The sequence below is a fragment of the Mesoplodon bidens genome, assembly GCF_964165515.1.
Source record: "Mesoplodon bidens genome assembly, chromosome: 8".
In the NCBI taxonomy this organism is placed as follows: Eukaryota; Metazoa; Chordata; class Mammalia; order Artiodactyla; family Ziphiidae; genus Mesoplodon; species Mesoplodon bidens.
This window is the reverse complement of record NC_138165.1, coordinates 75,648,648-75,662,000: the sequence shown is the minus strand read 5'-3', so window position 1 is coordinate 75,662,000 and position 13,353 is coordinate 75,648,648. Positions and strand designations below refer to the sequence as shown.

Sequence of the window (13,353 nt, the reverse complement as noted above, 5' to 3'; positions counted from 1 at the left end):
GATCTTCCTGGGCCAGGGATCGAACCTGTGTCCCCTGCATTGGCAGGCAGATGCCTAACCACTGTGCCACCAGAAAAGCCCAAAGGTGTTTAGTTCTAAAAACCACTTGGTGGAAATTTGAAACAATTATAAACATTGCCTTAGGATCGTTAATGAGTTTTCAGTAAAATGATAAATTTCATGGGCTGGTAGAAACTGATCTAGGGATTAACCCTTGAAAAGAAAGTTCTCTCTTTTACTGAGATTAATGTCAAGATATATATAAGACTTTTTGTATTCAGTTGCACTCAACATAGAACAGTACTTTTATGTTAAGCAAAGCCATTTCATGCCTCTGTATAGGGGAGGGAATTGATAATCACATGATGAAGAAAGCATATTGTTGGAATTTTTTCTTCTGCAGTTATAAAGACCTTTACGTTTGGAATTTGTTTATCATCCAAAAATATGTTTTTACACAATATTCTAGATAGCTTGAGAAATTTTTTAAATATGGAAAATATCAATTCAAAATATTTATACTCCCAATTACTGCCTCAATTTTCTTTAAGCTATTGAAAGATAGTTTGTTTTAGGAAAATTAGAAAAATTTTAGAAAAAAATTAATAGGAGAAAATCTTCTGAACTGGAGCTAAGCAAAGAGTTCTTAGACATGACACCAAAAGCATAATTCATTTTAAAAAATTGATAAATTAGACCTTACCAAAATTTAAAACTTTTGCTCTGTGAATAACACTAAGAAAATAACAGAAAAGCCACAGACTGGGAGGAAAAAATAACTTTGTAAATCACGTATATGACAAAGGACTTGTATCCAGAAGGTATCAAGAACTCTCAAAACTTAAAAAATAAATAAACAACGCAGGTAAAATTTAGTTAAAAGTCTTGGACATCTAACCAATGAGGATATGTAGATTAGAAATAAGCACATAAAAAGACATTTAAATCATTAGTCATTAAGGGAAATGCAAATGAAAGCCATGATGAGACACTACTATGCATCTACTAGAATGACTAAGATTAAAAAATATTGACAATACTAAGAACTAGCAAGGATGAGGATCAATCAGAACTATCAAACGCTGCTGGTGGGAATGCAAAATGGTGCACCCTCTCTGGAAAACAGTTTGGCAGCTTCTTATGGGGTTAAACATACACTTACATATGACCTAGCAATCCCACTCTTGGGCATTTACCCTAGAGAAATAAAAACTTTTGTTCACACAAAAAGCTACACATAAATGTTTATATGCTCTATTCATAATCTCCAAAAACTGGAAAAAATCCAAATGTCCTCAGCAGGTGTATGGATAAACGGCTGTGGTACTTCCATACAATGAAATACTACTCAGAAATAAAAACAAATGCACTCTTGATATGCACAATGGCGTGGATTAATCTCAAAAAGCATGCTGATTAAAAGAAGCCAGTCTCAGGGAGTTCCCTGGTGGTCCAGTGGTTAGGTCTTGGCACTTTCACTGCCGGGGCCTGGGTTCAATCCCTGGTCCGGGAGCTAAAATTCTGCAAGCTGCACAGCACGGTGCAGCCAAAAAAAAAAAAAAAAAAAAAAGCCAGTCTCAAAAGGTTATAGACTATACTATTCTATTTTTTTTTAATTTTTAAAATTTATTTATTTATTTATTTATTTATGACTGCATTGGGTCTTTGTTGCTGCATGCAGGCTTTCTGTAGTTGCGGCGAGCAGGGGCTACTCTTCATTGTGGTGCATGGGCTTCTCATTGCGGTGGTTTCTCTTATTGCAGAGCATGGGCTCTAGGAGCTTGGGTTTCAGTAGTTGCAGCACACGTGTTCAGTAGTTGCAGCACTTGGGCCCTAGAGCGCCCGGACTTCAGTAGTTGCGGTGTGTGGGCTCAGTAGTTGTGGCTCACGGGCTCTGGAGAACAGGCTCATTAGTTGTGGCGCATGAGATTAGTTGCTCCGAGGCATGTGGGATCTTCCCAAACCAGGGGTCGAATCCGTGTCCCCTGTATTGGCAGGCAGACTCTCAAGCACTGCACCGCTAGGGAAGTCCCTGTGTTATTCTATTTATATGACATCCTCAAAAAGGCAGAACTGTACTGTGGATAACAGATCATGGGTTGCCAGGGATTTGGGGTTTGGGGAAGGGTGTGATAAAGGGATAGCATGGGGGGTTTTGAGAGGGATAATAGAACTGTTCTGTGTCCTGATTGTGATTTGTACACAAATTTATACACATGTATTAAAATTCATAGAACTTTACACTTTTACATATTTACTTTTAAATTTAAAAGATTGTATGCTTTCTAATTTTAATTTTTTTAATTTAAAAATAAAATAAAAATGTTATGAAAGATTGTATGCTTTATAAATCACATAGGCTATATTTTTTATACCTTTGTCCTTCAGTAAAAACTCTCCTTGGATAATGGAATTTTTATGAAGTATAATGAGATTGTTAACCTCCCTTTCCTCTACATGAGGCTCTGTAGTATAAATAAAGCAAGGTTCTTTTTATCTTGCTCTTCCTTTTATCTATTTAAAAAACTGTTTCTTTATTTTGGGGGGAGGGCTCTAGATAGACTCAAGGAAGTGATAGCTATGCTAAGCAGGGTAAGAGACTCTGACCAGGATTTTACCTCCATCTATTAAATGTTCTCAATTTTTCTTCCAAGATCTTCTTTCTTAAGTTTTCTGTTTCTTTGAAGACTCAAGTATAAAACTCATCAGATTTTTCTATTACCTAAAAATCTTTATTTCAGTTAAATTCTTCAGCCCATTTCCCTTTGATAATTATTTATAAGAAACAACAGTTCATTTAAAAGTATTTAGTTTCCACTGACTCAGAGTAGGGTTTCCATCCAGTGGTGTTCTTAGGGGTAGACAACAAACCATGAAAGGGATTCCAGGGGATGGGTGTGTGTGTGTGTGTGTGTGCGTATGTGTGTGTGTGTGTGTGTGTACAAACAGCTTCTGCCAGGCTCTCCAAGCTTCCGTGTCCTCATCTGTAGAATGGACAATGTTAGTACCTACCACAGGGTTGGGAGGAGGATTCAGTTAGAAAACATGTAGGGGGCTGGGCACAGCACCTGGTCACATGGAATGTTGCTTTTGTTCACATAGGAATGTTTTTCTTTCAATTCCAGATGATTAAATACTAACTCTATGGAGAAACTGAAGAAAAAATCCAGAAACTCCTAATGACCCTCCATTTTCTCCAGCTAAAAATTACCTTCAGCTAATGTGTAGGAATGTAGTGCATTGATGCTTTTTGACGTTCAAAAAAACACACATGAACATATATACATACGTTAATATTTATATATATATATAAAGCAAATATGGCAAAATATTAACAAGTTTTGAACTAGGTAGTAGGTTCATTGTAGTATCCTTTAAACTTTCTGTATATTTGAAATTTTTCATAATTGGAAAGTTGGGAAAAATTAAGCTAAAAAGCATTAGCTGCCAAAAATTTTTTTCTGTTAGCTATTAAGTGGTAACTAATTAGTTACTAAGATGCTATGCCAAAAAGACCAATTAGAATGATTTAAATACAACAGAAGGGTCTCTCTCATAATTATCCAAAGATGCGCAGGCAATCCAGGGTGGGCAAAGCTCTGCCTCATGACTGGTCAGCTCTGCCACCCTCAACATTTGGCTTCTGCCTCTGGACCCAGGACTGCTTCTTCACTCATTGCTGTGTCCAACCAGCAAGAAGTAGGAAATTCCAGGCATGCTTCTAAGGCACTGACCCCCAAGTCACAGACATATTTCTTCTCACATCCCATTGGCCTGAACTTTATGTCACCACAAGCATCTGCAAGGGAGGCTGGGAAATGTAATTGGGGCAACCATTGCTGGTACCGTAGTGAAATACTACATGCCTAGCTAAAAATTGCAAGGCATTGGTGGTGAGGTGGGTGCAGAGTTCTGTTATTAAAAGAAAGATAGAGGGCTTCCCTGGTAGCGCAGTGGTTGAGAGTCTGCCTGCCGATGCAGGGGACAGGGGTTCGTGCCCCGGTCTGGGAGGATCCCACATGCCGCGGAGCAGCTGGGCCCATGAGCCATGGCCGCTGGGCCTGCGTGTCCGGAGCCTGTGTTCCGCAACGGGAGAAGCCACAACAGTGAGAGGCCCGCGTACTGCAAAAAAAAAGAAAGATAGAGAGAATAGACCCTGGGAGACAGGAGTTAAATTTAAATGGTTCCAATTTACATTTGTTTTTCTTCTTTAGAGAAGTTTTGCATTCAAGTTATTTTCTTGTCTTTAAAATGTATCTCAAAACGAATGATTTCAAGTGGTAAAGACTTCTTGGGCGCATCTATTGAATCATTTCTCTAATACAAACCAAGAAGTGAAGGAGCTGCAGTCACAGATATGTTCTGAATTAGATCTTTTGAAGGTAACTATAAATAAAATCACATGGGGACTTCCCTGGTGGCACAGTGGTTAAGAGGCTGCCTGCCAATGTAGGGGACATGGGTTCGAACCCTGGTCCGGGAAGATCCCACATTCCGCAGAGCAACTAAGCCTGTGCACCACAACTGCTGAGCCTGTGCTCTAGAGCCCGCGAGCGACAACTACTGAGCCCATGTGCCACAACTACTGAAGCTTGTGTGCCTAGAACCCGTGCTCTGAAACAGGAGAAGTCACTGCAGTGAGGGGCCTGCTCACCGCAACAAAGAGTAGCCCCCGCTAGATGCAGATTGAGAAGGCCTGTGTGCAGCAACAAAGACCCAACGCAGCCAAAAATAAACACATTCATAAATTAAAGTAATAATAAAAAAATAAAATCACATGAATACTAAGAAATATTTACTGTATACATTAACTTCTTTCCTTACTGCATGGTAAGATAATTATTTAATCAAACTTTGTTCTTACTTTTCCGTTCATTTGAAGTTCATTTGAAATTATTGGAAAGTCATAGGGTCATATTTCATTCACTAGCTGTTACTATCCTCAGTTGAAGTCCATGTGAAATCTAATTTGGTGCCAGTATAAATAGAATATATCAGGTACCTCACAGAGCATCATGTATAAATAAAAATGAAAGCATTTTGCTTTTATCATTAATGAAGTCCTTCATCTAGGGAATGCTTTTTACTCAAAGCAAACGGGCTTCTTACTGGTGTGGGCAGAAGGGAAGAGGGATCACCGCAGCCACAGGGCAGTGTGCAGGCTGGAGAGAAGCCCTCTTCTGGGCCACCCGCACTTGTTTCCATATGACTTATTGGTGTCCCTTGGGGTGTAAGGGACAGAAACCCTTCTCAGATTAGCCTATGTCCATAAGGGAATTTATTGGCTTCTAGGTGGGAAGGATTCTGACATAGCTCATAATATCAAAAAGAGAGCTACAGGGCTTCCCTGGTGGCGCAGTGGTTGAGAGTCCGCCTGCCGATGCAGGGGACACGGGTTCGTGCCCCGGTCCGGGAGGATCCCACATGCCGCGGAGCGGCTGGGCCCGTGAGCCATGGCTGCTGAGCCTGCACGTCCGGAGCCTGTGCTTCGCAACGGGAGAGGCCACAACAATGAGAGGCCCACATACCGCAAAAAAAAAAAAAAAAAAAAAAAAGAGAGCTACAAAAAACAGTGCCTCAGGGACTGATTCCAGAGATTCAACAGCCCCAGGATGTTGTTTGTTTCAGCTTCTACATATGTATGTGCAGAGGGCTTCTTATGAAGTGAGTATGGCCACCTCATCAAAAAGAACGAAATTCTTGAAATAACTCAGACAGAGAAAGACAAATACTGTATGTTATCACTTATATGTGGAATCTAAAAAATAAAACAAACAAATGAATATAACAAAAAGAAGCACACTCACAGATATAGAGAACAAACCAGTGGTTACCAGAGGGGAGAGGAAAGGAGGGGGAGGGGCAGGAGAGGGGGAAGGGGTTAAGAGGTACAAACTACTATGTATAAAATAAATAAGCTACAAGGATATATTGTACAGCACAGGGAATATAGCCAATATTTTATAATGACTTTAAATGGAGTATAATCTATAAAAATATTGAATCACTGTTGTACACCTGAAACTAATACAATATTGTAAATCAACTATACTTCAATTTTTAGAAAGAAAGAACTTCTTTACCCTAGAGTCAATATAGCAATCCCAGGGAAGGACTCTGATTGGATCTGATTGGGTCACATGCCCACAATGCAGTAGAGAGGAAGGTGGATAGGAAAGCTAGCTGGAAAGATGGTTGTCCATGACACCTTTTTCCCTTCCCAGGTTTGAATGATTTTGACCGCCCCAAGCTTGGATGACTCAGGAACATATTCTGTGAGCAAGAAGGGTTGGGGTTTCTCTGCATGATTCAAAAGCTTGGACTCTTCTAACTGGTACTGGAGTCACACTTAGTCTACAGTGGCTTCCTATTCCTCTTTCAACCCTGAGACACACAAGGAAGAGAAATCCTGAATGTCCACTCCATGTTTTTATTACTTTATAAACCATATTTTTTAGCTACTCCTCCACTCTATCCATCATAACACTGTCCAAGACTGCAATGTCTTATGATTGCTGGTATAATTCTGACTTTGTTCTTTTGCTTTTGTTTTTAAGATGTCAACAGTGGAAAATGAAAGATACATTGGTAGGACACCCTAACTGAAACTGGTTTGTCACTGAGTCTCATGTATTTGAAATGGGTCATTCATTTTTAGTAAATGAGGATGATTCTCAGAAGTTGACCGATTTTATCAAAGGGTAGCATTAGATCTGCATGCGACTCTTGGTAGAATCTGCTCTCATTCTACAGTGAAAATATCAGAAGTGAGAACCTATATGAATAAGTCTGGTAATGTTGCATGAAAAGTCTCCTTATTGACATAGGGAAATACTCAAAATACAGTGAGTGTTAAGTGCAAAAGTGAGCTAGCTGTAACATCCATGTGTGCATATGCAAATACATAGTAAAACATGCCAAATTTAAACAGTGGTATCTCTGTGAGATGGGATTGTGGGTGGGTTTTGCTTTTTTCTTTATTTTTGCCTGCTTTTCTACGCTGAGCGTGTATTATTTTTGTAATTGGAAATTTTTATTTGAGAAACATACAAATCTTTGACCACAAATCTACTCATATTTTTGCAGAGCAGATGATGTGAAAAAAATAAGGTAAGACATTCTCAGGCTCCAGTTCAAAGCCAGCCACTCCCTGACCTTGGACAAATACCATCTTCCTTCTGGGTCTTACCTCTGTACAATGAGGGATTAAAGTAGATGATCTCCAAGGACTGGTCAGGCTTCAGTCTCCTACGCTCTAAGTTTTAAGGACATTGCAATTTGATTTGTTGGAAAAGCTATTATTTCATGTAGAGTGAGGGAGGCGACATCATTGCTGAACATGTATTTATTAAAAGTCACTTGGTAAAAAAAGAAGAGTTTGTTCTGAAATCTTTTATAGAGTTAGGTATTTTGTCATCTTCTAATACTTAAAATTTGGTGGCTGTTTACTTATGAATACTTATTTAAAAGTGAATTACTGTCACTATCTTATTATTCTGAATAATACCCAATTTTTATTAAGAAAATTCTCACTGAGTATGTGAGAGCTGGCCTCTATTGGCTGATGTACAAGAAGGAGTTTATTGCAAAATTCACCTTTGGCCCTGGTGCTGGTGAAAAAGGAAAGATCCAGGCTGCCAAGTGCTCCCAGGCTCCCCCTCCTTCCCATTTCATTCAGTCAACAGGAGAGGTCATTCAGGAGTGAATGCACCCTTTGTGCCTGTGGGAAAGGAGCCAGAAGCTAGGCTTGAGAAAGGAGCAGTACCGGTCAGCCCTGCCTGCAGCCAAAAGGCTATATCCGCACTGACCAGCGTCCCAATGCCAGGGAGAACGTGACATTCTCAAATCCTCTACCCTGAAAGTAAATCTGTCAGGTTCCACTGCTTGTATTAAATTCAGTACATTTCGTGAATGGGAAGAAAAAGGGAAAAGATTTGAGATCTGAGACTTGCACTTGATGAATGCAAATGAAAATGTCCCTGCCATCAAGCTATGTCTGACTTGGGCTGTGAGAGTGGGCCTTTATTGAGGCAGGACCCACTGCAGACTTGTTCCTTTCAACTTGTCCAAGGACTCCAGTAACTCAGCCAAGAAAAAGATGAGCTGCCAACACACTCCTTTCAATGCAACACACTGAGGCCTGTATCTTCCTATACAAATAGTGCCATCAACCGTGGTTACAGTCCACAGTAGTCCGCAAAATTCAGTTTAATACAGCTGTTTGCGTGGTATATTTGCCATGAAAGCCAGTATGAAATCCTTTTACTTTTATTTTTTTTAAATTTTTTGCCCCACCGCACAGCATGCAGGATCTTAGCTCCCCGACCAGGGATCAAAGCCGCGCCCACTGCAGTGGAAGCCTGGAGTCTTAACCACTGGACCACCAGGGAAGTCCATGCATTTGTATTTTATACAATATAGTTCAAGAAACCTATGGATTAACAAACTTTCGTAAGACTAGCCTAGGCATCTGACTTCTATATATTTTTCTGAGAGTTTTTTTTGAGTAATTTTCATTCTCACATTTGAGAAAATGTAACCCTAGTTTCCAACTAACATATAAATGAGCTTTAAGCAAATAAACTCTTTGTAATCTGGGAAATTACTGGGCTTTTTAAATGTTTTTTAAATTTTATCTTTATCTTATTTATCCTTACTTAGTTTTTGTGCCTGAGTATATGATTATGATCTAATATCTGTCACGTTATCAGTATTAAAGAAGCCCCTGTAATCTCATCAGGAGTCTGAAGATCCACAATTCTCTCCCTGAGCTCTCCTTCTGTTCACTTAGATATCTTAGTTTGACTTAAGTTACCTTGGCGGAGACCACGTCTTTTTATTGAGAACCGCACCAAGGATGAGGTCAGGCCTCAGTAATATATTTTTTTTTGCGGTACGCGGGCCTCTCACTGTTGCGGCCTCTCCCGTTGTGGAGCACAGGCTCCGGACGTGCAGGCTCAGTGGCCATGGCTCACAGGCCCAGCCGCTCCACGGCATGTGGGATCTTCCCCGGACCGGGGCACGAACCCGTGTCCCCTGCATCGGCAGGCGGACTCTCAACCACTGCGCCACCAGGGAAGCCCCTCAGTAATATTTCATAATGAAAATATCCGCAGCTTCTCTGACAGTCTGCAGAAGCTGGTCCCGGGGCCGAGCAATCCCACTGTGTCAGGCAGAAGCGGCTTGTAGAAGGACAAGGAGAGGGGTCTGCTCCACCTAGAAAGGCGCCCCTGATTCCAATATGATCTCAGTCTGAATCACCTGTGCAGCCTATTCCTATAGAAATGGGGGAGAGGTAGCCTCTGGGGCACTTTTTCTGCTGCTCAGATCCCGACAAACACCTAGAAGGAAAATGGAGCTTTTAGCGTATCTCTACCTGATTTGCTCACCCAAGTAAGATCTCAGCAGGTCCCTCTCCTCAGGTGTCACTGAGGACCCAGACAGGGGCACACAGCCTGTCCGCCGATGGGGAGAACGATGGGCCAGGAAGCCACCAAGTGGTGTGAACAGAGAGGGGAGCGCACCTTCGCTTGGAGGCCGGGGAGGAGGGAACGTGAAGGGCGGCCCAAGCTGGCCCTTGAAGAGAAGCGGGCAGGGAACTAGACCAGCGGGACAAGACGGCGCCTATCCTTTAAACTCCTGGTTGCCAATCTCTTGTGTTTCAGAGGAAAGGCAGCCGGCACGTGAAAGGTGAAGACAGGAGCAAAGCCACGAGCAGGAGCGTCGGATTGGACACGGCCCTGTCACACCCTGCAGAGGGCTGGAGCCCGCCCGAGGCGCGCCTCCTAGCTCCTTCTAGAGAATGCTGGATGAAGGAGAAGAGGCTGGCCCAGCACAGCAGCTTCTCCGGGTTCAGCCAGAGTGACAGTGTACTGCGGGAAATAGATGATGGACAGTTTGACCAGGAAGATGGAGTAACTCAGGTCACTTGTATGTGAGCAAAGAAGGAAAGGAACAGAGGCCTTGTAAATAATTATTAAAATAATTGCCAAGTTACTTTATTGTATTGCTTTATCTGCATTTATGGAATACTTTGGATTTTTCCAGACTCAGGCTTTCCTCTAATCTACGTAAACTTTGGCTCAACCTTCCAGGCAAGGAAGAATAACCAACATATTTGTAAATTTAGAATCATGTTTACAGTTTTCTCAACTAAAACATCTGTTTAAACAGATGTCTTATGAGGTTATTAACCGATAATGTACTTCAGTGTCTCATGAATGTGTAAGGTATACTTTTCTTACAATTCCTGGTAAGACAACTAAATATCTCAACCAGTATTTTCACTTAATTAGAAAATTCTCAGGAAGTTAGAGCCTTACTTAAGCTGAAAATTCTCCCTCTCTCTCTTTCACATACAGACACACACACACACACACACACAAAGGGCTAATTAATAAAGTACCTATTTCCTGAATATAACAATTAATCTAAATTTTGTCTTTAACTATGGCAGGTATATACAAAGCAAACCCTTATTTGCTAAAATATTCTTTGAAAAAAAATCCTTTTTGTATGTCTTTGGTTTTAAAGGGTCACCATGTTACCAACCTCGTACTGATTCATTTAGCTTAAACTTTCTTGTGTCTAATAGCCTAGAAACACAGCAAAGCACCATCCCTTAAAATTCAATATGAGAAGAACCTACAATCTCAATATTTAAAAACCGTAGTAGACAGAATTAATTTTCTTTCTTTTAAATTGTAAATAGTCTGAAAAGGGAAACATCAACTTTAAATGGAAACTGAAGTCTTTTATCGGCCTAGATATGAATTACGCTGTTATTTTGATTGCTAAAGCATGAAGAATGTGGAAACCCAGAATTTTCAGTCCTGCAGGAGTAAAAAGGTGCTCATAGCACATGCAATGTGTACAGTGACTTATCTGTTCCGTCTCTGCTTTTCTTGCTCTGCTAGTAGGGATGCCTTTGCCTTGCCCAGCCTTTAACAGGTAAACATTAAAATTTTACAAAATAGAGGATTTTCATTTATCTACGAAAGGCTTACTTTGAAATGTGGTTTACTTCTAATGAATTACAACTGTGCCATTGATGTGTTCAGTCTATTATATATTTTTATTAGCATTGGTGTTGACATTATAAAGTCATTTGAATAATAAAATGTCATTTGTAATTGGGCTATTGTTTTATTGAACACAAATGCTCATGTTTTACACATATGACAGATATGTATTACATGTTCTCAAATATATTGTGTAACTAGGGACTTCCCTGGTGGTCCAGTGGTTAAGACTCTGCACTCCCAATGCAGGGGGCACAGGTTCAATCCCCGGCTGGAGAACTAAGCACCTGCATGCCACACAGTGTGGCCAAAAAAATAAACAAATAAACAATTTTATGTAAATGTTATGTAAATGTAAATCAACCATATGGTTGACATGTAAATCAACCATACTTCAAAAAAAATGTATGGTGTAACTAAACTATGTTGATCTCCATGAATTGTTGGTAAGATTGACATGGAATTATTCTACTTCTACCATGCAGAAGCATTACCTTTATAGGTATAAAGGAACTGAAGAATATTCTGCTCAGTATTATTCTATGAAAATAGCTATCAACAGTACTTGTAGAAGTGTTTTTTTGTTTTGACTTTTAGATGAACCTGAGTTCCATATTCAAGAGTTGGTGAATTTTTGGTAGAAATAAATACTACTTCTGGAGCCCACAAAATGCCATGAGTTATGAAACACAGGTAATGAACTCAGAAAGATCAGACAGTTTTTCCCAATGCCAGGGTCTACAACAGGCAGAGATTCTGGTATATTCTGTTAGTGTAAAGAAGAGATTTGAAGTATTAAAAACAGAGAAAGAAATTTATATCGACTAAAGGAAAATTCAGAAATCTCTTTTAATTTTTTAAAATTTGTATAGGAATACTTTCTTTTCACAGTTTGTTTCTAATCTGTTATTTCTTCTTATTAAAAAAATCTTTTTATTAGAATAAACTTAGTGGTCATACCCTTAAAACCTATTTTATAAAGTTACTCCAACAGTTACCCTTAAGTTATGTGGCAAGTTTGTATGATAGTGAATAAATAATGACCAAATGGTTCTAGAGCATTTTAATTATATATAAGTAACTCTGAGTCTCTCTCTCTTTTTTTTTTTTTTTTCTGAGTCTCTTTTAAAAAACAAAAAGTAACAAGACTGGGCTTCCCTGGTGGCACAGTGGTTGAGAGTCGGCCTGTCGATGCAGGGGATGCGGGTTTGTGCCCCAGTCTGGGAAGATCCCACACGGCTGGGCCCGTGAGCCATGGCCGCTGAGCCTGCGCATCCGGAGCCTGTGCTCTGCAACGGAGAGGCCGCAACAGTGAGAGGCCCGCGTACCACAAAAAAAAAAAAAAAAAAAGTAACAAAACTTGGACTCTATATGCCTAAGAAGTTAAATGTGAGTAACCTTATCATTATCTTCTGCCAGTTGTACATTCAGTTCTTTTCATAATGCTGTGTAATTCCTTAGGGGCTCTGGCATGTGAATTTTTAATACCTATAAATTATGATGATGAAAAAATATGCAGATCATAGATGTGGGTGTGAGGTTCTGCCATTCCCCTTGGTACAGCATCTATGGCACTTCTGTCTTAGGTTTCCATAACCACCTGTTAGTTCCATCCCATTTGGGTTGAATGTCACCTGTTATCTCCATGGACAGCATTTAGCACCTAATTACCAGAGAAATTGCCACTGAGCTGGGGAGCAGCTCTATCAATGTCATTTAAAGACAACAGAAACATCACTCTTTTTAAGAGACTTGAGGGCTTCCAGGAGCCTTCAGACACCTATAGAAGCAGGAGGCAGGGCTGTGGTAAGTCAAATCACAACTATCATCTCCAAATCATTTGTTTTATCAGGAGCAGATGTTTGTATATTTGACTATAAATGTACCAGTTGCATTTTCATTTCTTTCATTCTGGAACAGCTAAGGAGCTGTCTCTTTTCCCAGCCTTTCCTCACTACCTTAACTCCTTGCTACCATTCCCTCTAGGCTGGAAGGACTATGGCTCTTTCAGCGTTAAGACTAAAAAGGATTTCCTTCTCTCAACTCCTCAGGGCCCCAGCAGCCGCCTGTACGGAAAGACTAAATTTCAAGTGAGCACTGAAATGGAGTGGTGCTAGCAATGGGGAGAGTCTATAACTAGGCATTTTAATTCAAAATACACTGGTGGGTATGTAGGAAAACCAGCTAAATGCAAACCATCAGAACCATTTAAATAATATTAATTGTAGCAATTTATCATACCTTGAGAGCGAGTTTTACTTGTGCAATAGCCCAAAGTTTATAGAGCCAGTTCTGACAAATGATTATACATAAACATAAGATGACCAGTGGT

The 13,353-nt window shown here is 40.2% G+C and overlaps 1 protein-coding gene across 1 annotated transcript in view; it reads left to right on the top strand.

Annotated features, from left to right (window-relative positions):
* The window catches only part of RFTN2 (raftlin family member 2), a 68,591-nt gene extending 56,382 nt beyond the window's left edge, over positions 1-12,209 (top strand). Inside the window, exon 9 of the mRNA XM_081243262.1 lies at positions 9,666-12,209. Within this exon, the coding sequence (XP_081099388.1) occupies positions 9,666-9,938 (273 nt within the window). The 3' untranslated portion in view covers positions 9,939-12,209. The remainder of the gene's footprint in view (positions 1-9,665) is intronic.
* Positions 12,210-13,353: the final 1,144 nt, after the last annotated feature.